The sequence below is a fragment of the Xenopus laevis genome, chromosome 1S (genome assembly GCF_017654675.1).
Source record: "Xenopus laevis strain J_2021 chromosome 1S, Xenopus_laevis_v10.1, whole genome shotgun sequence".
NCBI classification, from domain to species: Eukaryota; Metazoa; Chordata; class Amphibia; order Anura; family Pipidae; genus Xenopus; species Xenopus laevis.
The window spans coordinates 85,019,159-85,043,671 of NC_054372.1; the positions used below are offsets into that span (position 1 = coordinate 85,019,159).

The 24,513-nt window shown below is 35.8% G+C and overlaps 2 protein-coding genes across 4 annotated transcripts in view; one reads left to right on the forward strand and one right to left on the reverse strand.

The window, feature by feature from the left end:
* LOC108706817 (BMP-2-inducible protein kinase) overlaps positions 1-2,651 on the forward strand; it is a 67,084-nt gene extending 64,433 nt beyond the window's left edge. For both annotated transcript variants that reach the window (XM_018243546.2, XM_041579853.1), the window contains one exon: positions 964-2,651. In XM_018243546.2, the coding sequence (XP_018099035.1) occupies positions 964-2,387 (1,424 nt within the window). In that variant the 3' untranslated portion in view covers positions 2,388-2,651. The remainder of the gene's footprint in view (positions 1-963) is intronic.
* A 6,185-nt stretch (positions 2,652-8,836) lies between these two features.
* paqr3.S (progestin and adipoQ receptor family member 3 S homeolog) lies at positions 8,837-23,768 on the reverse strand. 2 transcript variants are annotated; one of them, XM_018235818.2, is made up of 9 exons: positions 23,555-23,768; positions 22,624-22,725; positions 21,594-21,802; positions 20,646-20,808; positions 19,742-19,897; positions 16,482-16,679; positions 14,159-14,249; positions 13,252-13,390; positions 8,837-13,098 (listed from the first exon to the last, which is right to left on the reverse strand). In XM_018235818.2, the coding sequence occupies exons 3-8, from the start codon at positions 21,776-21,778 to the stop codon at positions 13,254-13,256; spliced, it is 930 nt and encodes a 309-aa protein (XP_018091307.1). In that variant the 5' UTR covers positions 21,779-21,802; positions 22,624-22,725; positions 23,555-23,768; the 3' UTR covers positions 8,837-13,098; positions 13,252-13,253. The 2 variants fall into 2 exon arrangements, with proteins under 2 accessions (XP_018091307.1, XP_018091296.1); XM_018235807.2 differs by having other exon boundaries at positions 22,525-22,725.
* Positions 23,769-24,513: the final 745 nt, after the last annotated feature.

Here is a 24,513-nt window from a genome sequence, read left to right on the forward strand (position 1 = left end):
AACCACCTTCATTATTTATATTGGTAAAGGCCAGTCATATGAAATGAAAACCTATACATTGTACTATAACCTAAAACTTAAAATTATCTTTAAAAACGTATCTGCATTGTTACAGTTTGGTAATAACTATGGCATTTACATTATTATTAATGACAGCAACAAGGATGTTTTCATTTTTAAATGTATACATTAAAATGGATATATATTTTAGAAGACCACTAGGGATGGGCAAATTTTTTCGCCTTGTTTCGCCGAAAAAAGGACGCCCATAGACTTTAATGGGCGTCTGCGACATTTCGCCGGTGGCAAATTTTTTGCGAAACGAAACTGGTCAAATTCGCCCATCCCTAATGTCCACACATTTATGGATTAAAAAGTTCAAAAAATCATGGGCTTCATTTAGTTTTAGTGGGTACTGTGCTAGCCACAAAACCACCAACCATTAAGCAGTTAGTCTCTAAGTTTTCTTGCACTTAGAACCAGTTGCATCTATTAATGTACATGAGGTGCAAGAGTTCTGAACTTTTTGATCACCTATTAAGTACAGGTCTACCTTTGCCCCCCCAACTGACCCCCCGGCCCAATGTCCATGCAAAACTGGCAAATATTTGCTTGAAAAAATGGTTAGTGTTTTCAACCCTGGCTCATTGGGGAAAAGTTGTTGGTGATAAAGTATGTTATTATTTTGTTTGCCAAATACATGTACTTAAAACATTATCCTTTTAAGTAATGTGCTAGAAATTTGACTTAAATAGTTTTTTTCATCTAAGATTGGAGAGTTGTATTTGTTTTCTGAAAGCATCACAATAGTATTTATCCTGTGATATTTTTAAAAAATAATTCTTATTTCTTTTTTTATAATTTCTTAAATGTACCCTCCCCCTTAACAACAACAAATAATCACAGAGCCTTGTTTAATAGCTATTGTGTTTCACAGTAATTTGAATTTACTTTTAATTTTAGGCTCACTTGAAAGGACAGCAGAAAAAATTGCATGTAGTCAAGAAAATACTCCCACATTTTCAAGAAAAGTTAGTAAGGAAACTCAATCATTAGGAGAACAAATTGTGGAACAAAAAATGCTAGAAACCTCTCCATGTCAGAATTCAATAAAAAAAGAAGGAATTGAATCTGAAAGTGATTTTGAGTCTGATCCCCCTTCACCCAAGAGTAGTGAAGATGAGGACCAAGAAGATGAAGAAATATTGCACAATGAGCAAGTGATTTACAATGATGACAATGATACAGAACCAGAACATATTGGTCAGAGGCCCCTTTTAATGGATTCTGAGGAAGAACAAGAAAATGACGAAGACGACAAGCACAGTTCTGAGTCTGACTATGAACAAACAAAGAAAAACGCCAATGAAAACCGTGTAAGTGAATTTATACCAGATACTGGTATAGGGATAAGTGCAACTGACATTTCCAGTTTATCCACTGTAAAAAATAATGTGGTAAAATTAACCTCTAATCCGCAACTTGATGTTTTTGGAGCTGTTCCTTTTTTCTCAGTGAGGTCTGACCTGCCTCAAACTAAAAATGACTGTAACCTTCAGACTTCAGATGATTCCTTGAACAACAAAGTTCAGGAAGAATTTGATGTATTTTCAAAAGCACCATTTAGTAAAAAAGTTGAGCAACTTGATTGCCAGGTGACTTCTATTGCTCCAGAGAGTGTGGATATATTTGGGTGTTCACCATTTGAGCCAGCTCCTTTAGAGGGAGAAAAATCTCACAGCAGGGAGGACATTTTTGGATTGGTGCCTTTTGAAGATATAGCAGGAAATCAGACACAACCTAAAGTGAAACATCAACGAAACCTGCAGAAACTGTCTTCTCGTCAGAGGCGTACAAAACAGGAGGCAGCAAACAACAATGGAAAACGTCACCACGGCACACCATCCAGCACAAAAAAGACACCCAAGCCCAGTTATCGCACACCTGAGAAAGCACGCAGACATAAAAAAGGAGGTCGCCGTGACTCTCAAAGCAGCAACGAGTTTTTTACTTTGTCTGACTCAAAAGAAAATATTAGTGTTTCACTGAGTGATGGGAAAGATCACAGCCATCTTTTGCAAACAGACGAAAGCTTGATTGATCCTTTTGGTGCCAAACCTTTCCATCCTCAGGATTTGCGGTTGCCACAACACCAGGGCCTCACAGACAACCATGGAGATCACCAGACAGCGATGTCTGGCAGACCAAGGCAGAGTTCCCTACCTGGGGGATATCACAGCAATGATCATATTAATATGGATGACTTTGGTGCAGTGCCTTTCACAGAATTCGTTTTGCAGAGTGTAACACAGCAGCATAGCCAGCAAACACAGCAGCCATTAGAGTTTGACCCATTTGGTGCAGCACCCTTTCCTTCTAAACAGTAGAATTTCTTATATTTTTTTTCTTATACTTTTTTAATCCAACTGAAAAATATGGTAGCAGTGAGAATGTATCATTTTAGAACCATGAAGAAAACAAGGCATAAGTCTCACTTTAAAGTTATATGCCGATTTAGCATTGGAAGGAGTTTTTCTGTCGCTCCTACTATATCTGTTTTTACATGGGTAGATGCCTGCAATATGCACAGGCACTTTGCTCTGCCAGATCTAGTTATTATATAGGCAGTAGCAGAGAAGAGTAAACTATAGGTATCTTAAATCTTCCAGTGCAAAATCAAAATAACTGTTTTTGCCTGTATAAACTGGATTCCAGCCCTGTACAAACATTTGGTTACAAAGATTTAGCATGAATTATTTTTAAAAGTATATTTTAACAAGTGGCACATTTTGTTTTAATCAATAGGCACTTTAATAATGTATAAAAAAAACTAAAAAAGAAATCACAAAATTTAGGAACATGTAACTTTTTTTAATCTTTTCAGAAAAATCTTATTTTTATTACTTTTTTAAGTACATTAATGTGGTATAGAAAAAAAATCTATATATATATATCAATTGCTTTAATATCAGAATACCGAAGCCACTTTTCTTCTTAGCAAATTACTTCCTGAAAAAAACAAACATTTTTTAATTGGTAATCACTGATTACTAATGTTCATTATCTTCAGTAGGTAAACATTCCAAAGGACTGGACATGAAATATAACCAAGTATGGATAACTACATGGTATTTATCCAAAAGATGATTGCAATTATGAGACCAAAATCAACATTACATTTTATTTTACATTTGTCATTTTCAAAAACTTCATTCATTAGATTCTAGGTATACTGTAGGAAGTGAGTGGTGTAACAGACAACATATTAAGCTGCAATATGAGTATTTATAGGTACATCCAACTTTACTTTTAATATTGTTTTTATAATAAGTATGAATGTTACTTACATTTGAAACTGTGATTTATACTCATAGCATTTTAAGACATATTTTTCCTATCATGAGATACAGTGGAACCTCAATTTGACATCCCCTGATTTTAAATTTTTCATTTTCCATTGTTGTTTTGTGGTCCCACCTATATATTATGCGTAATACATTTTCCTGATTTTAAATTTTCTTGGATTTTACACAATTTTTTTTCTGGTCCCTGAAAAGTGTAAAATGGGGGTTCTACTGTATATTTATAAGAAATGAAAAAACCTGTGTTTTACCATATTTTCTAACTGGACAATCTTGCTGCAAGATTGTTTGCACTTATGGTATATATTAGCCTCCATGAAGCACTATAAAATATCTCCACCTCAGAACAAGAATGACATGAAAACTTTACTCCCCTAAAATCAATAAATAAAATTGTATACTTAAAACTGTGCTTTGCTACCTTTGACATTTTAATTGCCTGTAGCTTTTTCTTCAAGCTCCCTTTGGCAAGTGCTAAGCTTTTTATTCATTTTATTTTTTGGGTTTTCTGCATTGGTTAATGACCAACTCCATTAAAGCGATACTAAAACATTCCATGTTTTTACAAGACTGTCAGAATAACTTTAAAAAGCATTACTTTAAGGGGCAGATTTATCAAGGGCCGAATTAAAAATTAGAATTTTCAATTTTTTTTATGGTCAAAACTCTCAAATTCAACCAGGGAGTTATCCAAATTCGATTAGAGTTTGTTCTAAAAAAAAAAAAAAAAAAATCGAATTTGATTTTCGAGATTTATCATACTCTGGCCCTTTATGAATTCAAATTTATCTATTTGCCACCTAAAACCCAATTGCTGTTTAAGTCAATGGAAGATGTCCAGGGATCAATTTTGAGATGTTTGCAGCCTTCCTACCATTTGCAAAAAAACTCGAATTAGGTTTGATCGAATGTGATTTGAGTTTTGGGGGTGGTTTAAATTTGTCTGACTTGAAAAAATTTGAATTCACTAAAAGTTTGATCGAATTTATGGGATTTTAAAAAACGTACATGAATTCGAAATTCGACCCTTGATAAATGTGCCTCTAAATGTGAACTGAAGTGTCTTATACACCGAAGAGCCCCTAAAGAGGTCCCCAAAGTAACCACTTATATTTAGTTACAACAAGGAGCATCATCAGTTGATGAGATCAACTTCAAATGCACATTTATTTACATTTGGTAATCAGTACCAGGGGGCCATGAATTGGAAGTGACTCTACATGGAAGCCACCAATCCTACTTCGCCATTCTGCCTTTGAAGATCACGTGCAGGAGTAAAGATCCATGTTTGGCTGTGTGGTTCAGGAGCCAGGTTTCTTCAGGGCCCTATGATGTATGATATATTTTACTTTTTCTTTAAGAACTACTTTTGGGGGGGGGCAGCACTGCTCAGAATGATAACATGAGACACTTATTCAAGGCTTGCAAGCTTGATTCCATTTATGTAAAAGGGGCAGATACCCAAATGAGGTGTGCCAGAATGTGACATTTATAGCAATAACTTGCACTTTATATGAATATATACATTGTATGTGCAGTGTTAAAGGTTTTCTATCCACTCAGAATACCACTATTGTGCTTATTCACAGGGAATATACTTTTGAGAAAGAAATCATCCTCAGTACAGCATGGAGGCCACACTTTTTTTGTGGTTGCAAACACATAAATAATAATAATTTTCTGTTAAGCTGTTCAGTGCTTATAATCACAATATCACCTCTTGCATTTGTTTTTACATGCATGTAGCCAGAGATACTGAGGGCTTGCACCTCCGTCTAAAGAAAAGTTTTTGTGAAAACCACAAAGAATCTTTTCTATCAGAGCACACTCCAATATTTTTACATATATAGGTTTTTTTATCACATTAATAATAGATACAAGTAAAACTCACTTTAATGGTGCATTTAGCTAAACACGGGCAAGATCACACACCCACTTTATATTGTAGTGCATTGCAGCCTTTTGCCAGGGGATCAATTGATATCAGAAGTTGAAATCCTTGCAGGGCAGCCCAACGTGGCATAGTGTAAGAGATGAATGAAGCACGTGTTCACTTCGCAATATATTTGTCATTTACATGACAAACATTTACACAAACATTCATTCATAGCTTTAGCACTACATGATATGTTATGGCCGTAATTGTTTGTCAATGTTGAGACTGTTCAAGTTGACATCCAGAAACTCACAGGAGTCTTGCAATAAATTTAAATAAATTCATCACTAAACCTCATGTTTTTATACTGTAGTACTCATGAAAGTACTTCAGATAAATAGCCTACTTATGCAGCACTATGATCCTATGTCCAGATTTTTATTTCAGCTGTGCCTTTTACTTGCATAAATCCAAGCTAAAGTTCAATTGTTTTTTTAATGCTTAATTTTCCAACAGTTCAAATTATGGAGGGATCCCTTATCTGTAGACTGAATTGGGGCAGCACTGCTCAAAAGGATGGGATACACAGTAGATAACAGATAAGCTATGTCGAATCCTATTGTATACCAGATAGATTATCTGTTGAGTATCCTGTGCCTTTTCTCCTTTTTCAGCTTTGAATGGCTGCCCCAATGGCTACACAGCGGCGGCTTGCTTATATAAACTAGACTAGAGTTTCTGAAGCAAACACACCAGTGTACCAGTGCCTAGCAAAAGAACATTACATGTTCAATGTTTAAAACACTTTCGGGTTGCTGTTCCTTTAAAGATGGGCTGTAATTGACACTTGCTTTTTTCATAGAATGAATGACCTCACTAATTGAACTCCACACTGCTATTATTTGGAACAAGCCTCAATTACAGAGAATCAGCAGCATGCGTGTCATGACTGTTTGGTCTGTGTTTTTTCTATTACTCTTCTACACCTACTGCTAAATTATTTGTCATGTAGAAATATGCTGCTGCCCATATGGGATATGCAAATAAAGGCACCAGCTGTTGAACCACAACTCCAGATTTTTTTTTTAACTACTGACAGTTTTGGTTAACTACAAAGATTGTTGTGAAGATGTAACTAACCCGTAACTAAGCCAAAACAGTTGCATATCTCTTACATGTGAAGATGGAAGATGCTCTCTGTTAGGAGTCATCTTAATGCTGGATTCAAAAGAAGGCTGATGTAATTTACCAATTCACACAAAGTTCATTACAAAAGCATAAAATAGCATCCATTAAAATATGTGTGTGTGTGTGTGTATACATACATACATACATACATACATACATACATACACACACAACTAAGTGTTTGGGACTTTTAAAGGTAAGAGAACTGGCAATTTGCCATGCCTTGTTCTTTTGCTGGGAATTTTGTTTGTCAGGGATATTACTGATCCAAGGATCCAGTGAAATTCCAATTTTTTTATAACGCTTACATTTTCTGTTCCGGAGGCTATAAATGCATTTATGAATTCCAAACATTTTGACAGAAGGACAAAATCTCTTGTATGCATTAATAAAACTGTGAAAACATACTGTACGCTTGAATTAAAATGCATTGAATAAAAATTGTGTACTGTGATTGCATACTAAATGTCTTCATGTTTTTGTTCAGCATGTAGCCATTAAAAATACAAAAAAACAAGTCGTTTTTTTCATAAAAAGGGGTGTTTTGTAACATGGGAAACTGAAGTTCATTGGCTAATCTCAGAGCTACTTTCAGCAGACTACTTTCATCTTCTGTAGCAACATACCTACACTCTCTAGAGAAGAGCAATTATTAGATCAGCTACAGAGTCGCAGGTAAGTAAAGGAGCAGGAACCATTAAAATTGCAAGCATTTATATACGTTTATATACATACCTATTGCACTTCTAGCATGTTGCATACTACATCACGTAAAGATATTAGAATGGACAATATCTGCCATACAAGCATCCATACCTCCCAACTGTCCAGTTTTCTGCTCAGCCCGCAGTCTTGGGTTTCTTACTGAAATGTACAGAGTTTTTCTTTGATCTCCTGCACTGACACCAGAAAAAGCTACAAAGTTTTAAGGCCTATTAGCAGAGAGCCAAGACTACTAAACACTTGCTCTTAGATACATTTGTAATAATTTAAGATAAGCAAAGTACAATTGTAACTATTTAAGATAAGCAAGTCTCTTGGTGTAACTGACTCACAGTTTAAAGGGCAATTTCAGCTTCAGTAGCAAAACAAATAAAACACTGCACTAAAATTCACAGAATGTGTTCAAACTTTCATTACTTGCTAAATTTTGTAAAATGGACATGGTAATTAGGTGGTCATAAAGTGAGCATGGTCAAACAATTAGCCATGCTATGTGCAACACAACTTTTTGTCTCTCTCTCTCTGTTTTACAAATGTTGGGAGGTATGCAAGCATCTGTTGTGGTTCATGTTTAGAATATTGTGATGTGAACCAATAACCTAATAGCATTTTTGCTGGTCACATATGCAGAGTGGTAGTTTCTGCAGCCTATGACCACCACCTTTTTTATTTATTTATTTTGCTCCATTCACCACTTGCATAACTAGGCAACTATTTCACTGCAAGACATTAGTTCAGCTTACTTCTTTTTTTGTAAAGAGGTCAAAAAACTGCCCATGCATGCTTTAGCCAATTTTAGCTTTAGTCCCTAGTGCTTTAGGTAGCAATAAATCCAAATAGTATCAAACATGTGCCAACTCTTCTTTATCCCTTTAACTCTAGCCCACTAGCAGGGCACACTCACTTAAGTGTTGTTTGTAAGATGAAACTCTACTTCCCAATTTAATGCTTCACAATAGTAAGGTCTAGCTCAGATTAGTGGACTGTTTTAGGATACCATCTAAGTAAACCTTAAAAATAAGTGAATGTAAAATTGATGAGGGTTTTATTCAAAGCACTTTTGCCAGGAAAAAAATGAGAAACCTTTCTCAAATCTATCCTAACCAGAAGAACATCAGCGCAGCCGCTTTCTTTCTCCTGACAACTTCCTTCGCTACTTGGTCGTCAGACTGGTTGGAAAATGACCAGCAGGTGGCGATGTTGTAACAAAATTCATTGATAACAGTACATCCTTTAATATCTTGGCAAATAAATAAATAAAATGTACAAAGCAAAAGTGTTTAGAATAGCACCCTCATCAATTTACATTCACTTATTTTTAAAGTTTATTTATCCTTTAAAGCTACAGCCGCCTGTCCCTCCCCCCCCCCTCCCCCACACAATGCATAGGAGGCAACAATTACATTACAGTGCAGTGCAGTTAATGCTTTCAACTGGAATTATTGGTACTGGAAATAAACTAAATGTGCCCATAATTTCCTACTGAATCAGTCATTTCCTCGTTGTTAAGACCATTAAAAATACATTTAAATAAACATTTTAAATAAGCTTTTAATAAACCATTAGCAAATCAGTCCCTAAATGAAAGGGGGATTGGGGAGCAACATATATTTTTTTGAGGAGCTTAATGTAAACTTAATTTACTCTTTAAAGCATTGTACTTGACTAAAGAAACAGTAAAGACAAAAATTGTTAGGCACTGTGTTTTTAATTAGTTTTTGGAACAACGCCTTTAAAAACAATAAATACTTCTCATCCATGGGGGGGGTTGTTTACATTACATATTTAATAAATACACAAGCATTACTCATTGAAACTATAAAACGCAGTAGTAGGACACACAAAAATCTGTTTACTTATTAAAACTGAACATCCAGCTAGTTTTTTTTACTGTACATAATACACAAAAACACAACACAGAAAACAATTAACTGGCTTGCCCCTTGCTTATCACATTAATGGCATAATTTTTTTATCAGATTGCTCTCATAAACCATCATTGAAAACAAAGTCTATTGTAATGAGTATTTAGTATGTACTTCAATATACAATGACTGGAGAGGAAAAGACATTCCAAAATAATGGGGGGCCCTTCCATTTCACATGCCTGCAATATACGCAATAAAATGTATTATATTACTGGTTGCCCTAAGTCTTGTACCAAAAGATGAAGTTAGTATATATATTTCCTCTGTGTGGAATTTCTAAGATCCAGTTTAGGGTATCAAAAACCTAAATATGCGACACCCTCTTAGACAATGTTGTTACCTATGTTTACTTATTTTAAGAGACACGAGGTAAGGATGAATCAGACTACCAGTGCAACCCTTTTTCATTAAATAGGTCTGAAATCAATCAAAATTTAAAAAGCGAAGAAGCATCTGTAAAGCTATGTGTAAACAAAATGGAGTAAATAAATGGGAAAATCTAGCAACCCTGAGGAGAATCTAATGTAGTTGTATGTATATTTATTTGTATAGTTCTCCTTGAGGGCAAAGCACTGCACAGACAAAAGGCTGGAGGACCCTACCCCATAGGGCTTACAGTTTAAATAGTAGTTAAATAAATTGAGTTACTTAAAGGAGAACTAAACTGCCCCCTACCAGAAGCCCTCCTCCCCATGATCTGTTTAGTGTTATATAAAAAAAAAAAACTTTAAAAAATTCTCACCCTTAGATGCAGAGAAGCACAGTGGAGCTCCTGGTCACAATCTTGCAGCTTTTCGCGTAGTCTTTGGGTCTCTTTACCGTCACAAAGCCTGCCTTAGCATGCACAGTTAGACCAAGTCAGGAATCAGTTTCAACTGCGCATGTGCAAAGCGGCGTTGAGACCTGAAGACAACACGAAGATCAGCTGCACTTCTCTGCATTTAAGGGTTAGAATTTTTGATGGAATTTTTTTTTTAAACTGAAGCACATCGAGGGGAGGGAGCAATGCCTTTAAGCTTGGGGGGGGGGGCTTATGATACGGGCGGGTTTAGTTCTCCTTTAAAAAGAGACCCTGCTGCCAAACTAGGGAAGCATGAGCTTGGAAGCTCCGAAAAAATAAGCAGGACTGTCAGCGAAAACTGCTTGTCAAAGTGATCAGTGGATCCAAAGATATAGGCTGTTACCAAACACTGAGACTGTTGGCTTTGTTGACCTATACAGAGGATCAGGAGTAAAGGGGCAAGCAAAGTCTAGAAAAAGTCAATAGATTTCAAAAAGTTGGTGATAGGGTCTCTAATTTCTTATGCAATTTTACTCTGTTCCTTTGCCACTTTACTACACTTGCTCCACCTTCATTGAAGTGCTTTTGCCCTACATTCTGGTGAACAGTCTTAAACTTCACCTTTAGGTTAACATTTAGTATGTTATAGAATGGCCAATTCGAAGCGACTTTTCAATTGGTCTTTATTATTATTTTTTAAACAAAGTTTTGGAATTATTTGCCTTCTTTTTCTGATTCTTTCCAGCTTTCAAATAGGGGTCACCGACACATCTAAAAAACAAATGCTATACATGTAGTTATTGCTGCTACTTATTACTCATCTTTCTATTCAGACCCTCTCCTATTCATATTCCAGTTTAAATCAATGCATGGTTGCTAGTGCCATTTGGACTGAAATTGCAAACAGTATGCTTTTATGAAAATGATTCTCCATTTCCAGTAACCAGCATAATTGCCATTGAAAAATCTTTTCTTTGATCATAGTTTTATTTCAGTGGGGCTTATTTATAAACACGGCACATTTGCCCATGGTCAGTAACCCATAGCAACCACATTTTTTCAGCCAGCTGCATGTGGAACAATGAAAGCAAACATTTGATTGGTTGCCATGTGTTACTGCCCAGGTGAAACTTTGCCCAGTGTTTATAAATAAGCCCTAGTGTGTTTGCTACTTGCATAGTGTCTGCAGACATTTTATAGGTCTTTTATAAAAAAAAGTCTAAAAATCTAAAAGCGTTGCTTAGCAGAACTTTAAAAAATATATATTCATGAGTACATACAGTGACAAGCAATGAAGAAAAAAAAAAAAAGATCATTATTCTTAGAATGAACAAGTTGGCAAGGGGCAGGACATTTTACTTGTAAAAGCATTTAAAAACAGTTTTATGGTATTGCTGGAGCTTTAATTCTGGGGACTAATTTGCACTAACAAATTCCATCAATAATTCATCAAAAGATTAATATGCACCGTTAATTATGATATTTTTATGTATACTGCACTTACAGGCACCAATACTTATCTGAGCATGAGGATGCATCCGGTTTACTTTGATGTCATCACTGGGAGTTCTACCTCCAAAATTGCACTGGTGGTACATAAACGTTTTGGGGAATGGTAGGTGGTTTGGTTTGGTTGTTGGAATGTTCACTTGAGGGACTAAAATGTTGACTGAATATTTTCTTTTTATTTTTCACCATTTATAAAGTCTCAGGAGTGCTCAGTTTATTACTGTCTATTCACTCTCCATGAACTATTATTTACAAAGTGTTTACTGTAATTCTCATGACAGTAAGTTACAGGTCATTTATTTAATCTTCCCAATTAAAGGGGTGGTTCACCTTTAAAGTAACTTTTAGTATGTTTTAGAATGGCCAATGCTAACCAACTTTTCAATTGGTTTTCATTATTTATAGTTTTATAGTTATTTGCCTTTTTCTTCTGACTCTTTGCAGCTTTCAAATGGGTGTCGCTGATCTTTTCTATAAAGCAAATGCTCTGTAAGGCTTAAAATGTATTGTTATTGCAAATTTTTATTACTCATCCTTCTATTCAGACCCTCTCCTATTCCAGTCTCTTATTCAAAATCAATGCATGGTTGCTAGGATAATTTGGACCCTAGCTACCAAATTGCTTAAAATGCAAATTGAAGAGCAGCTGAATAAAAAGCTAAATAACTCAAAAACCTTAAATAATAAAAATTAAAAACCAATTACAAATTGTCTCAGAATATCACTCTCTACATCATATTAAAAGTTAGGATCACTATCGGCATCAGAATAATTGCAAGCCCAATAAATACTTGTTTGAAAGCTTAACATAAAGGCCACATTTATCAAGTGCCCTATTTTTTGCACTTTGGCTATTGTTTCTACCCACATTCAGGCATACTGTAACTGCTATTACTCCAGTAGCAGCATTTGCAATTAGTAGTATGATAAAGGATGCACAGAACTTGATTCCAAACCCAAAAACTGATTACAACGCTATTTAAGTTGGTTCACAGTCATCCTCTGTACTCTGTAAAAAAGTGGCACTGGCACCTATCATACATTGTTTTTAAATAGCAAACATCATACTCAAACAGCTTTGGTCACGCCTGACCTACTCTCATCCCAATTTAAAATCAAGACACTTCAGCAATGTATTTACATTTATGTCTAGATGTAGATGAAAACTGTTTCATACATTACTACAGTATGTCGGGGTTGGGTTTCTCCATCCAAGATGTCAGCTTGTCATTTATAAGTATTTACAATACCTCATGTTAACATTCACAGTTATAACCGCTTCAAAGCACTGCATGCATATTATAGCAGATAACAAATGTACCTTGGCGCAAAGTTGTTTTTTTCTGAAGCACTGAATAAGCTTTATAACTAGAAGTTCAGAGAGATAAATAGAAAAGGAATGCTTGACCACAGCAGTCTGCAAAAGATTGCATATTTAGTTGGTCAGTTTAACACTGTTCTGTCATCTTAAATACAATTCTTCCCTGACAGAAGCAATTGCACATTCTTTCCAATCCAAAGATGATAGTCACTGGCGTAGCACAGTTTTTCAATATCCTTTTAAAGCATGTCAAAGAAATCAAAATAACCTGTTTTGCGTCACTCCTTATCCTTGGCATCTTTAAACATCAGTTTCCCACGAGAATAATTCATGGCGCTCCAACAAATTCCATTTGTTTTAAAGACGCTCATTTAATGTGTTTTACAGGGTCCAGTATACAGGTCACTCAGCTGAAAAGAAAAGTGACAGAAAAGGTGAACTGTATTATTTACAATGTGAATTTTAGAGACAAATGTAGAAGGCTTTTGCAGATTACCATGAAACCCATTACGTTCATTAAACAGAGATCATTGCCTTAAGAAAGTATTTTATTTATGTTTTACCTTCACTCTGAATGCGTCGGGCAGGGCTGGCTATGTCTGTATTGCATGATGTATATTGTAGACTGATGCCACCAATACAACATAATAACTGCAAGTATATGCCACAGTTGATGGCTTGAGCCAAGGTAGTTCAATTGTCCTGTAAGAAAAATTGCATGTTGAATTATCTTTAGGAAATGTCTACCACAACAGTTTAAGGCTGCTGTCAGACAGGTTGCTTTTCAGCCGTCTGGAAAGTGGAGTTGTAAGAGGTGAAGACAGGATTCCTCAAACTGAAATACATCAGGTTGAAAAGCTCCCTGCCCAATACTAGTCTAAGAGCAAAGTTAGTTTGGCAGCAGGCTTGGAGATTTGGGATATATTATGCTGCATTTAAATATGAAAAATGGTTGTTCATCAGAAACTGATCTCATTCTGATTTAAAGTTTTCATGGAATTCCCTATAACCAAAGTTTATGTAGCTAAAGCTCTGTATACATCATAAGGCCCTAAGAAAGGCACACCCCCTTACAAACTCCTGAATGCAGCCCTGTTTCCACTGTACCTGATTATATGGCAGAGTAGACAGGTTTGCTGCCTTTTAAGTGCTCCAAAAAGTTGTAATGTATTGTATCCTACCACTCAAAAATATGGCTGCTAAAAACAGGTACTTGCAAATATATGTATAGTATGTTGTGATAAATAGATAGACATTTTTCCCTTCTGCCTACAATTGACCACTTTGCAGGGTAAATCTAGGTTTATTTTTCACTGCAAGCTAAATATCATGGCCATTAAGTTACAGTACTGTAACACTTAAATAAAACAATGACTAAATATTCAAAAGGCTATGCAGTGGCAGTAATTCATACAGATGTTGCTAATATTTTAATTGGCAAGCTGTATTCTAGTTAGAGAAACTCTTTACCTGGAAAATATCTTTCTGGCACTTTTGAAATGTAGAACAGGAAAGCAACAGCTGCAATTATGTACATGACAATTACTCGTGGAGCAAATTCCTAAAATAAAATGAGGGGGGAAGAAAGAAGAGGGGTGAGTTTGAATCACAACTCACTTTTTATAACAGCATTAAAGTTGGCCACCCAAGCACAGAGTTTCATACAATTCTTAAAATTCCTAGCAAAATTGTTTGCACAAATGTCTGTGCATGCTTCAGTTTAAACCAAATCAAATCAGAATATCAGCATTTCTTATGACAACACTAAACTTATAAACACAAATAAAAAAATTATGGATGGACACAGAAATGCAAAACAATGTGTAATAAAAACAATGTGTAATAAAATGAGTGCAATAGGGTCATCCATGTACAGTGGTGTGAAAAACTATTTGCCCCCTTCCTGATTTCTTATTCTTTTGCATGTTTGTCACAATTAAATGTTTCTGCTCATCAAAAACCATTAACTATTAGTCAAAGATAACATAATTGAACACAAAATGCAGTTTTTAAATGAAGGTTTACGTTATTAAGGGAGAAAAAAAACTACAAATCTACATGGGCCTGTGTGAAAAAGTGATTGCCCCCCTTGTTAAAAAATAACAACTGTGGTTTATCACACCTGAGTTCAATTTCAAAGGTTATAAAGCCATTTCTAAAGCTTTGGGACTCCAGCGAACCACAGTGAGAGCCATTATCCACAAATGGCAAAAACATGGAACAGTGGTGAACCTTCCCAGGAGTGGCCGGCCGACCAAAATTACCCCAAGAGCGCAGAGACAACTCATCCGAGAGGCCACAAAAGACCCCAGGACAACATCTAAAGAACTGCAGGCCTCACTTGCCTCAATTAAGGTCAGTGTTCACGACTCCACCATAAGAAAGAGACTGGGCAAAAACGGCCTGCATGGCAGATTTCCAAGGCGCAAACCACTTTTAAGCAAAAAGAACATTAAGGCTCGTCTCAATTTTGCTAAAAAACATCTCAATGATTGCCAAGACTTTTGGGAAAATACATTGTGGACCGACGAGACAAAAGTTGAACTTTTTGGAAGGTGCGCGTCCCGTTACATCTGGCGTAAAAGTAACACAGCATTTCAGAAAAAGAACATCATACCAACAGTAAAATATGTTGGTGGTAGTGTTATGGTCTGGGGTTGTTTTGCTGCTTCAGGACCTGGAAGACTTGCTGTGATAGATGGAACCATGAATTCTACTGTCTACCAAAAAATCCTGAAGGAGAATGTCCGGCCATCTGTTCGTCAACTCAAGCTGAAGCGATCTTGGGTGCTGCAGCAGGACAATGACCCAAAACACACCAGCAAATCCACCTCTGAATGGCTGAAGAAAAACAAAATGAAGACTTTGGAGTGGCCTAGTCAAAGTCCTGACCTGAATCCTATTGAGATGTTGTGGCATGACCTTAAAAAGGCGGTTCATGCTAGAAAACCCTCAAATAAAGCTGAATTACAACAATTCTGCAAAGATGAGTGGGCCAAAATTCCTCCAGAGTGCTGTAAAAGACTCGTTGCAAGTTATCGCAAACGCTTGATTGCAGTTATTGCTGCTAAGGGTGGCCCAACCAGTTATTAGGTTCAGGGGCAATTACTTTTTCACACAGGTTTGGATTTCTTTTCTCCCTAAATAATAAAAACCCTCATTTAAAAACTGCATTTTGTGTTTACTTGTGTTATCTTTGACTAATAGTTAAATGTGTTTGATGATCAGAAACATTTTGTGTGACAAACATGCAAAAGAATAAGAAATCAGGAAGGGGGCAAATAGTTTTTCACACCACTGTACATATATATTGTATATGTATATTTAATAGTCATGTGTGGAGACTGTTTGTTAACAATTGTCACATGGTATAAATAGTATGTTTCACTTTGTATTATTTAACCTTGAAAAAGGCCTCAAGCAGGAGCCAAAGAATTGAGAAATAAAGATGTTTGGAGTACGAACCACCATCATTGTGTGTATATGTATATCTCTATCATTTGGCAAAAAAAGATTTTGGGTACAGATTTTTAATATTTAGCTAAAGTAAATGCTATGGCTTGTTTTGTACAGGACAACCGGTTTAAGCAACTGAAATAAATTTAAGTCTACACATAAGAACTAGGACATAGAGGTTATTTGTTCTACATGACAAATAATATTTGTTATAACACACCCTATTCTTTTTAATTATGCCACACCATGATGTGTACATGAAGCATGCAATATAAGAAATATGCTAAATATTTACTATGTGATATACATACATTGAATTTAGGGGCCTAATACCTACTTGAACAACTGAAGTTCCAACACCTCCATTTAACCAGATCCAGTGCACTGTAGGAATTATTCCGTAGCCAGACACAGAGCAGAATATAACAGAGCGTAGCCTGTGCCATTGTTGGGTGAGGTAGCTAGGGTGAATTTGAGCAAAGAACACTGCCAAAATCATAGCCAGTACAGTGATTAAATACACTTGCCGCCAGTACTGGAAGAAAAAAAAAAAAAAGAGACCAATATTGAAAATATGTTGATATTATCCATATGACATAATATATTATCAAAATAAATTCACATTTGTATTATGTTCAGATTTAACAATATGAAAAAGGTGTCAAACTGATCACATATTCTTATACACTTTTTAAAAGACGAAACAGCAAAAAAAATGTATTGAGCGGCAACTTCGCTAGTTATAACTTAACTATAGGGCTTATTTATAAATGCAAATAGTAAATAACTCATATTGCTATTATTTTTACCCATAATACAGCAATTTTTTCACTAAACCTGCCGTAATTGTAGTTGTGCTGCAATTGCACTGGATTTGTCAAAACTGGAAAAATTGTCCTTGTATTTTAATACAAATTACATATAGACCTTTCAGAGTTGGACGTGCGTTTATTGATGCAACCCACTGTATGAAACCTGGGGGTGTCACCAGTTTCCTCAGCATCAATAAGAGCAGATGAATATCATCATCATCATCATCATCATCAGAACAACCACACTTGAGGGTGCCTTCTTAAATTACCTATTATATGGGGACATGCAATTACCATTAATATTAATGTTTTGAGTCTACTTTTGGGTGACAAGAGTAGAAAATTAATCTGCAATGTAAAAATCTGCTAGAGACAGATTGCATCCCAAGGGCTTGTTTTCAGTCCACACACACATATCAACCTCTTCGATGGAATAATAATTCAAGTGGTTTTAGCCTTCACCAAGAAACTCTTATGATTCTGCTCAGCCCTGCCTTTCTGTAATTATATATAATATTGTATATTCCTGCAAATTCCTTTATGTACATCCTGATATACCCAAGAGCTGTAAAAGAAACATTCATGAATGTTTATCTCATGCTCAAAACAACAATCAGGGCTTTATATTATACAAGTCTGCAGGCAAGTAAATATAGCTAGATTGACTACTTGATTATACAGATTCTTAATACATAGCACAGGGATGTCTAATGGGAGGTATATTGGCTAGTGGTCAAATAATGGACTCAATAGATCTACTACACCACAATCTATGCCAGGCAACATACCCACTGTATAGACAGGGACGTCACGTTTCTGAGGCAGGAGTCGCCCTAATTACTGCACAGGGGTCTGGGGAAAGGCTGCAATGCTAGTGCGGAGAGTGCAATTGCACTCTTTAGCAATAGTAAAGCTGAATTTTCAGTTTAAAACCCAGAAATTCAGCTCTTAAAAAGGTACCAGGTGTGGTGTTTTGCCTCCCCTGGTCACCTGTTTGGCACTACCACCTGAGGAGAGTTTTCCAATTTGCCTCATTGGTGCAGCACCCCTGCATATAGAAATATGCTCGGCAGCATTAACACAGTAGATACAAATAGCAATATAATTAAAATATTATTACTGTATATGGTAATATAACCAGCAATGAAAAATGCTTTGTTGGCTTTGGTAGCAAACAAATATTTTACACTGGTGTTAGGTACTAGTGATGAGTTATAAAAATTATGTTTATATAAATGTCGGATTTTTAAATAAATGAATAAGTTTCTGTTTTATATAATATAACCTTCTATTATTTTATGTATACATGATTTATATATTATGCATGTTTGATCTATCATGTAGTAATGAGGAATAAGTGTTTTATTTTGTTTTATTCAAATTAATGTTGGATGGCAAAGATCCATGAAATTTATTCTACCAAACTGCTGACCCAGGTGTTTCACGACTTTAAGTTTAAGCAAATTTTAAAAGGTTGTATAATCCTTGGTGTCTGTTTAAGATGGGAACATTTTAAAGAATTTTAAAAGCTATCCATAGAATAGAGCCTATATGTTTATTAGGGTAATAATTAATCAAGGACAGACCAATTTTGAACGGCTAGTGTGTTCGCAAGTATATTATATGTACCAAAAGTATTAAGGAATCATAAAGCATTGTTCCAGTCTGAGGCAATGTCAACATTAATGTTTAACACCAGACTAAGGAGGTCAAAGGCTATTTTGTATTTTTTGGATATTTTTAGGCCACGATGTTTGAGGCAATAGCGCCATCTACAGGTAGTGTAGGACATCACGTCCAGGGGTCAACAATTGACATTTTACAAAATATTTAGATTATCTGGTGATAGTTTAACTTTGGAGACTACCCTTCAATTCCAGTTGGTTAGTTGATTAATCCTAGGGGTTGAGTTTTAGACAGAAATGAGGGATAAATTAGGAGACACTGAGATAAAAGGAATAAAGAAAGAAAAAAGGGGCTAAAGAAAGGAGGAAAGAAGGAAAGACTAAGAAAGGAAAGAACTGAAAAAGAGGACCAAGAAAAGGACTGAAAAAGAGGACTGGAAAGAGAAAAACAGACTTTTAAACTACAAGCTAAATAAAAGAAAAGGATCAGATGTCTTAAAGCTCCATAAATTAATTATTTTGTTAAATAGTTGTCCTGATTTTTCACCCTTTGTACCAATTGATTGGGAAGTCTCAATATCGAATTCAGAGTTGGGCATATATTATTTAAGACTCCTCCTGTTTATTACTTATAAGGAGCCTTAAATTCTTTTATGTGATTTTATCAAATATTCGTTTAAATAGCCCGACATAAAAAAAAAACAGAAATACCATTTAGGGTTGTTCAAATACTTCCATGCAAACATGCACATTTTTCATAGGTAATGCTGTAAATAAAACACTGGCCATGAACAGAGACACTCAATTCCCAAATCACAAAATACAGTTAACAATCCTGAAATGAATCAGCTGGCATTTTGCTACCATCCCTAAATGCAGCTGCAGTTGGCAAATAATGTTCAATCAGGACACACAAAAGCCAGCAGTTCAAATCTCCCCTTCACTCATTATTTTTAGTATGGAAATTCACTCATGTAAATTATGTGGACCTCAGCTCCCAGCAGTGCTCATTAGCAAAATAAATAATGCTCAAGTTCTTGAAAACACAAACTGAAGCTTTGCCTGTGGCAGTAAGAACCAAAGATGATAGCTTCCATGATTTAAGGTCAAAAAAATGAATGCCTTTCTTTCACTGACCATACAAAAAAAAAGTTACTTACATTGTTACAGTAGAAAGCATAAAACACTCCAGAGACATAGCAGCCCAAGATGCCAATCGAAATCCCTGCATAATCTAATGCCATCCAGCGACGGCTTGTTTTCTCCGACCGATGACAGCAGAAGAGATGATAGCCCACTGAGCATAGCATGCAGACCTGAGAAAGAATACAGAATATGAGAACATAGTATAGAAGGTACCTGAGAAAATACAACAAAAGCCTGAGACAAAGATCAGTGCTTATAGTAATAGCAAATATCTAGCTTCAAAGTTTGCAGTTTAAATCTTACTAATAAATTATTTTCTGATGAAATCATTTACAATTTACGTTTTACCAGTAGTGATGGAAACACACATAACCCTTATGCCTAGGTCATGAATAGAGAATATTATCTGGCTACAAATTGGTATTGTTGTTTTGTGTTGGTGAACTAGCCTACTGTATGCTTCCCGAAATCTAAGCCAATTCTTATAAGTGGCAACTGATAATTTTTCTGTGTGATACAGGCCTTTAGACGGTATGATCTGCCATCACTGGGAACATGACCAAACTAGAGTGAGCAATCCCCTAAATATGCTTATATCTAGTTCAAAAAGCTGATTAATGTTCTTTACAATTGGGTGTTACTAGCTCAGTGGCAACTCAAATACCAAACAGGATCATTAAGCCCCCAAAATTAATGAGCAGCGAGGTAAAATTTATGTAATGCAAGTTGTAAGGGACTTTACGACTGGGACAGGCTCTATTCTGCCATGTAGCAAGGGTCGAAAAAGAGCTTTGTAAACTCTGCATAGCATTATTTTAACAATTGTAACTTCTTAGTAAAAAAAAAATAAAATCAATAAATATATTGTCCCAAATTATTTCCAGGTTACAAAGAACTTGCGATATTATATGAGCTTACCTGAAAACAAAAGAGACAAATTGAGCAGATAACAAAGTCTTCCCTGGATGCATTTGCAGATGGCAACACTGATAGCATATCATACACACCCAAAGTGAAGAAGAGAAGAAAACCCAGCAGGTGGCTCCAAATATTTACTGTTTCATTGGACAAAATGAAGAGGCTGTAAGAAAATTAAGAACAAAATTAGAAGAATTTTATGGGAAACATAAACCAGCCCATGCACTTCATGCAACAAAACTACTCCTACATTACAACTACCAACTGTAAATGCAAGAATATTCTTTTCTAAAAAAAAATAAAATAAAAATAAAGGTAATTAGAGCTTTGCATGTTTGTTCTTAAAATACACACAATGAAACAATTTAATTCTATTATATTTTCAGACACACAAAATGCTTCATATTCAGAACTGAATTTATTGCAAAAGTTTAGAGATTTTGCTTGCTTTGTTTCCAGTCAATTTTTCTTAACGGTCATGTTTCCTAGAAAAATATATTAACTGCCTCTTAAACAAATCATCCTATAAACAACACTCTCAGGTAAAGTAGTATACATCTTGCCATGAACCTTGAGAGGATATTATCTGATTCTAAGAGCATATCAAAAATCACCAGTCAAAAAATGTAACCCCATCCAACAAAAACAGCAATATATGCCTTTTTTTCCACAGAAACATGAGAATATATCTGTAACTTTTCTGGTTCAATGAAACTGGCTTGTGCTGACACTGTACAGCCTCAGAATTTCCTTGATACCATCTATTAACAGCAACATACCTACCCACTGAAGTACCTAGAAATTTAGCTTGGGAATTTGTGAGTTCTGGTGTGTTTGTGCAGTGAAAAGCCCTATTACTTACTGGACATGCTTAAGCAGTGGCACATAGACTTGGGAAGAATACTACCAAGACCAATACAATTTTGTTGTATTTTACGGTTTACTTACCTTTTCAAACATAACTTGGATGGAAGGTAAGCTCTGTAGCCATCAGTAATATATGGATTGTCCTTAAGGAAAACAGGAATCTGTTCATAAGTATAGAGTCTGATACCCCGGGGAAGGAGGACGGGCCAATACTGGTAGCTTCCAAGCTCTATGTAGTGGACGCTCTTCAGCAACTTCTGGTGCATTGTGCAGTTAAAGGTGTTTTAAACCTGAAAAAAATTTAACAACATTTAAAAAAATTAAACCAATGCAATTAATTATTATATAACTTGTTCTTTCAATGGCTTTTATGTTTGAATAAACTTATTAAATAAATGTTCTCGCAAACACTTATTGATGTTGATTGACAATCAACCAGTGACAAATTTAGTCTATTCTAGGCCTTACATGGTACTCGAGGCTTGTTCCCACAAGCAGTTTTTATTCTACATACACCAATGATCTGTGGAACATACCAACAAGTGAGGTACATGGTTACTGCACTTGGTGTCATATTTATTAACACTAAAGATAAACAAGATAAAAATCACTGGTAATGTTGTCCAGAACACCCAATCAGATTTGCTTTTGTTTGTGAACTTGTAGGTGATTGCTCAAATCTAATTGATGAATAGTTGCGGTTTGTCTCCAATGTCAAAAAATAAATATGTCCCATAGTGTCTTATTACATAACACCATCAATGTTACTCATTCACTTAAAAGTGAAATGCATGACACAGCACTGGTACTGTCCCATTTCATGTGTTTGTCCACCTGCTGAAATATGCCAGTAGAGAATATATGCAGTGTAACAAAACTAATCAGATTTCAAAATCACTATGGGACATATTTATTAGAATGAATTCTACAAAGTTTGGGTAGATAGATAGGGTTAAAAGGGAAAGTTTTAATTTACATTTCGTATGATGCACACCAGTTAATTTTAACTTACACTTTGGGAAGCAAATGGCTCCCTGAGCAAATTTTATATTCTCTCTTTCTCTAAAACGAGTTAGCAATTAAGCTTGAAGTGACGTTTAATATGTTATACTTTTTCAATCAGGTGACTGTAGTCTTGGACATCAGCAGGAAGAAGTAACCAGCATGCTTCCAGTTCTTAAAGAAATGCTGGGAATTTTAGATCAGCTGCAGCCTGGACATAATACAAAATAAATAAATACTAGTTAGTAAAACTGGTATGTTCATATCCAATAATGTAATTATATTATTGTACTATGATTAATTTACATTGTGTCCCTATATATCATTTTAAAAATGTGTATTTTTATCCATATAAATAAGCACTTCTGCATTTCATATTCATATAACTATACAGGAAATCCCTCAACTCCGTCCCTAAATGTTAAATCTGAAGGATTGTTAGTCTTCTTTTCTAAATTTCCATTCCATTACAGCAAAAAGCACTTATGCCACCCTGCACCAATTAGTATACTAGTTAATTTATTTTTCCAGTTCACTCAGAAAACACTGCAACCCTGTTCTTGCAATACTACTGTCCCCAAGTATCCTAGTACTAGGCATTACACTGACCACCAGCAGCCCTGTCTAGATAACAATTCAAAGTGCACTGGTATAAATAGAAGTTACTGGGTGCCAAAAAAGAGAGTGAGAGAGTGAGAGAGTGAGTGAGTGAGTGTGTGTGTGTGTGTGTGTGTGTGTGTGTGTGTGTGTGTCTCCAGCAGTAGCACGACCTGCTTCTCTATAATTACACCCCTACTAGAACTGGTTCATTATGGCCTTTATACAAATTGTCTAAAACAGCACACTACCTATGCATGTAGCAGCTAACAGGACATGAGATCACATTTCCCTTTCCCAGAAGCCTCCCTGTACATCACACTGCACTACTGTCTCCAGCAACACTATACACATTGCAGTCTAGCAGCTTTAACAGGTTACAGACCACACCACAAGCCCCCAGGCTTCATGTCACAACGTTTTCCTCACAGGTATGCCCTCACCTCCTGTAATCCCTTCCTTGTGCAGTGATGTCGTTGTCAGCATTTCTATTCTCCGGGGAACCATTCTACTCTATTGCCATTCAGGAAGTCATGATGTCACAGCCATGTGACTAAGATGTAATCGGGAGAGCGTGATGTCACCCGTGGGCGTGTCCAGCTGATTGCAGCGCGAAGGGAAAGCGTGGTTGTATAATGTTCCCGTGCTGAGCAGACAGAAAGAGAATAGTGCACGTTTTATGTGCTTTAAAATGAGGAGTGGTTAGCAAGAGGGTTGCTGATGCTTGACGGCAATTAGAAGTGAAGAAATGTAAACGCCCAAAAAGCTTTTTCTTGTATTTGTTTTCCAGTAAAATTGCAAACTTGTAATAGTGAACATGGAGGTGAGGACGGGAATAATGTCGCTATGTTAAGGCGACACGTAACTACTTACAGTGCTGAGGGATTGAAGGGGCAAACCTAAGTAGGTGTGAGCATTCTGAGAGCAAGTGCTCTGCTAAGGGCTTCTAGTGGGTGCATTGTTTCACTTAAAGAGGTTCACTTAAAAAATGCCTTACCCTTTAAACAAAACAGGGATTGTTTGTCCATATATTGCAATATATGGACAAACAATCCCTGTTTTGTTTAAAGGGTAAGGCATTTTTTAGTAGCAGTATTCACAAAATGTCGCTGTCTTAGATATATTGATAATGGGTTGAGTGCAGAGGACTCTTGTATTTGACTATATGTATTTTGTGGTCACAGCCTCATTGCACCCCCGCTTAATGGTTTTAAAAAAAATAGTGGTGAGCACAACTTTCCCTTGTTTGATATATATATATATATATATATATATATATATATATATATATATATATATGACCAATGACCAATTGAAAAGTTGCTTAGAATTGGCCATTCTGTAACTTAAAGGTGAAGCACCCATTTCAGGTTTCCATTTTTTCTATTTTCTAATTCTATTT

Excerpts from the sequence above, each read along its gene's own strand:
- paqr3.S (XM_018235818.2), bottom strand. The coding sequence starts at position 21,778 with ATGCACCAGAAGTTGCTGAAGAGCGTCCACTACATAGAGCTTGGAAGC. Across the intron at positions 16,680-19,741 it reads ATGCTTTCTACTGTAACAAT|TACTGGCGGCAAGTGTATTT; the intron begins GTAAGTAACTTT and ends TTTTTCTTCCAG. Across the intron at positions 13,391-14,158 it reads GCCAGAAAGATATTTTCCAG|GACAATTGAACTACCTTGGC; the intron begins GTAAAGAGTTTC and ends TTTTTCTTACAG.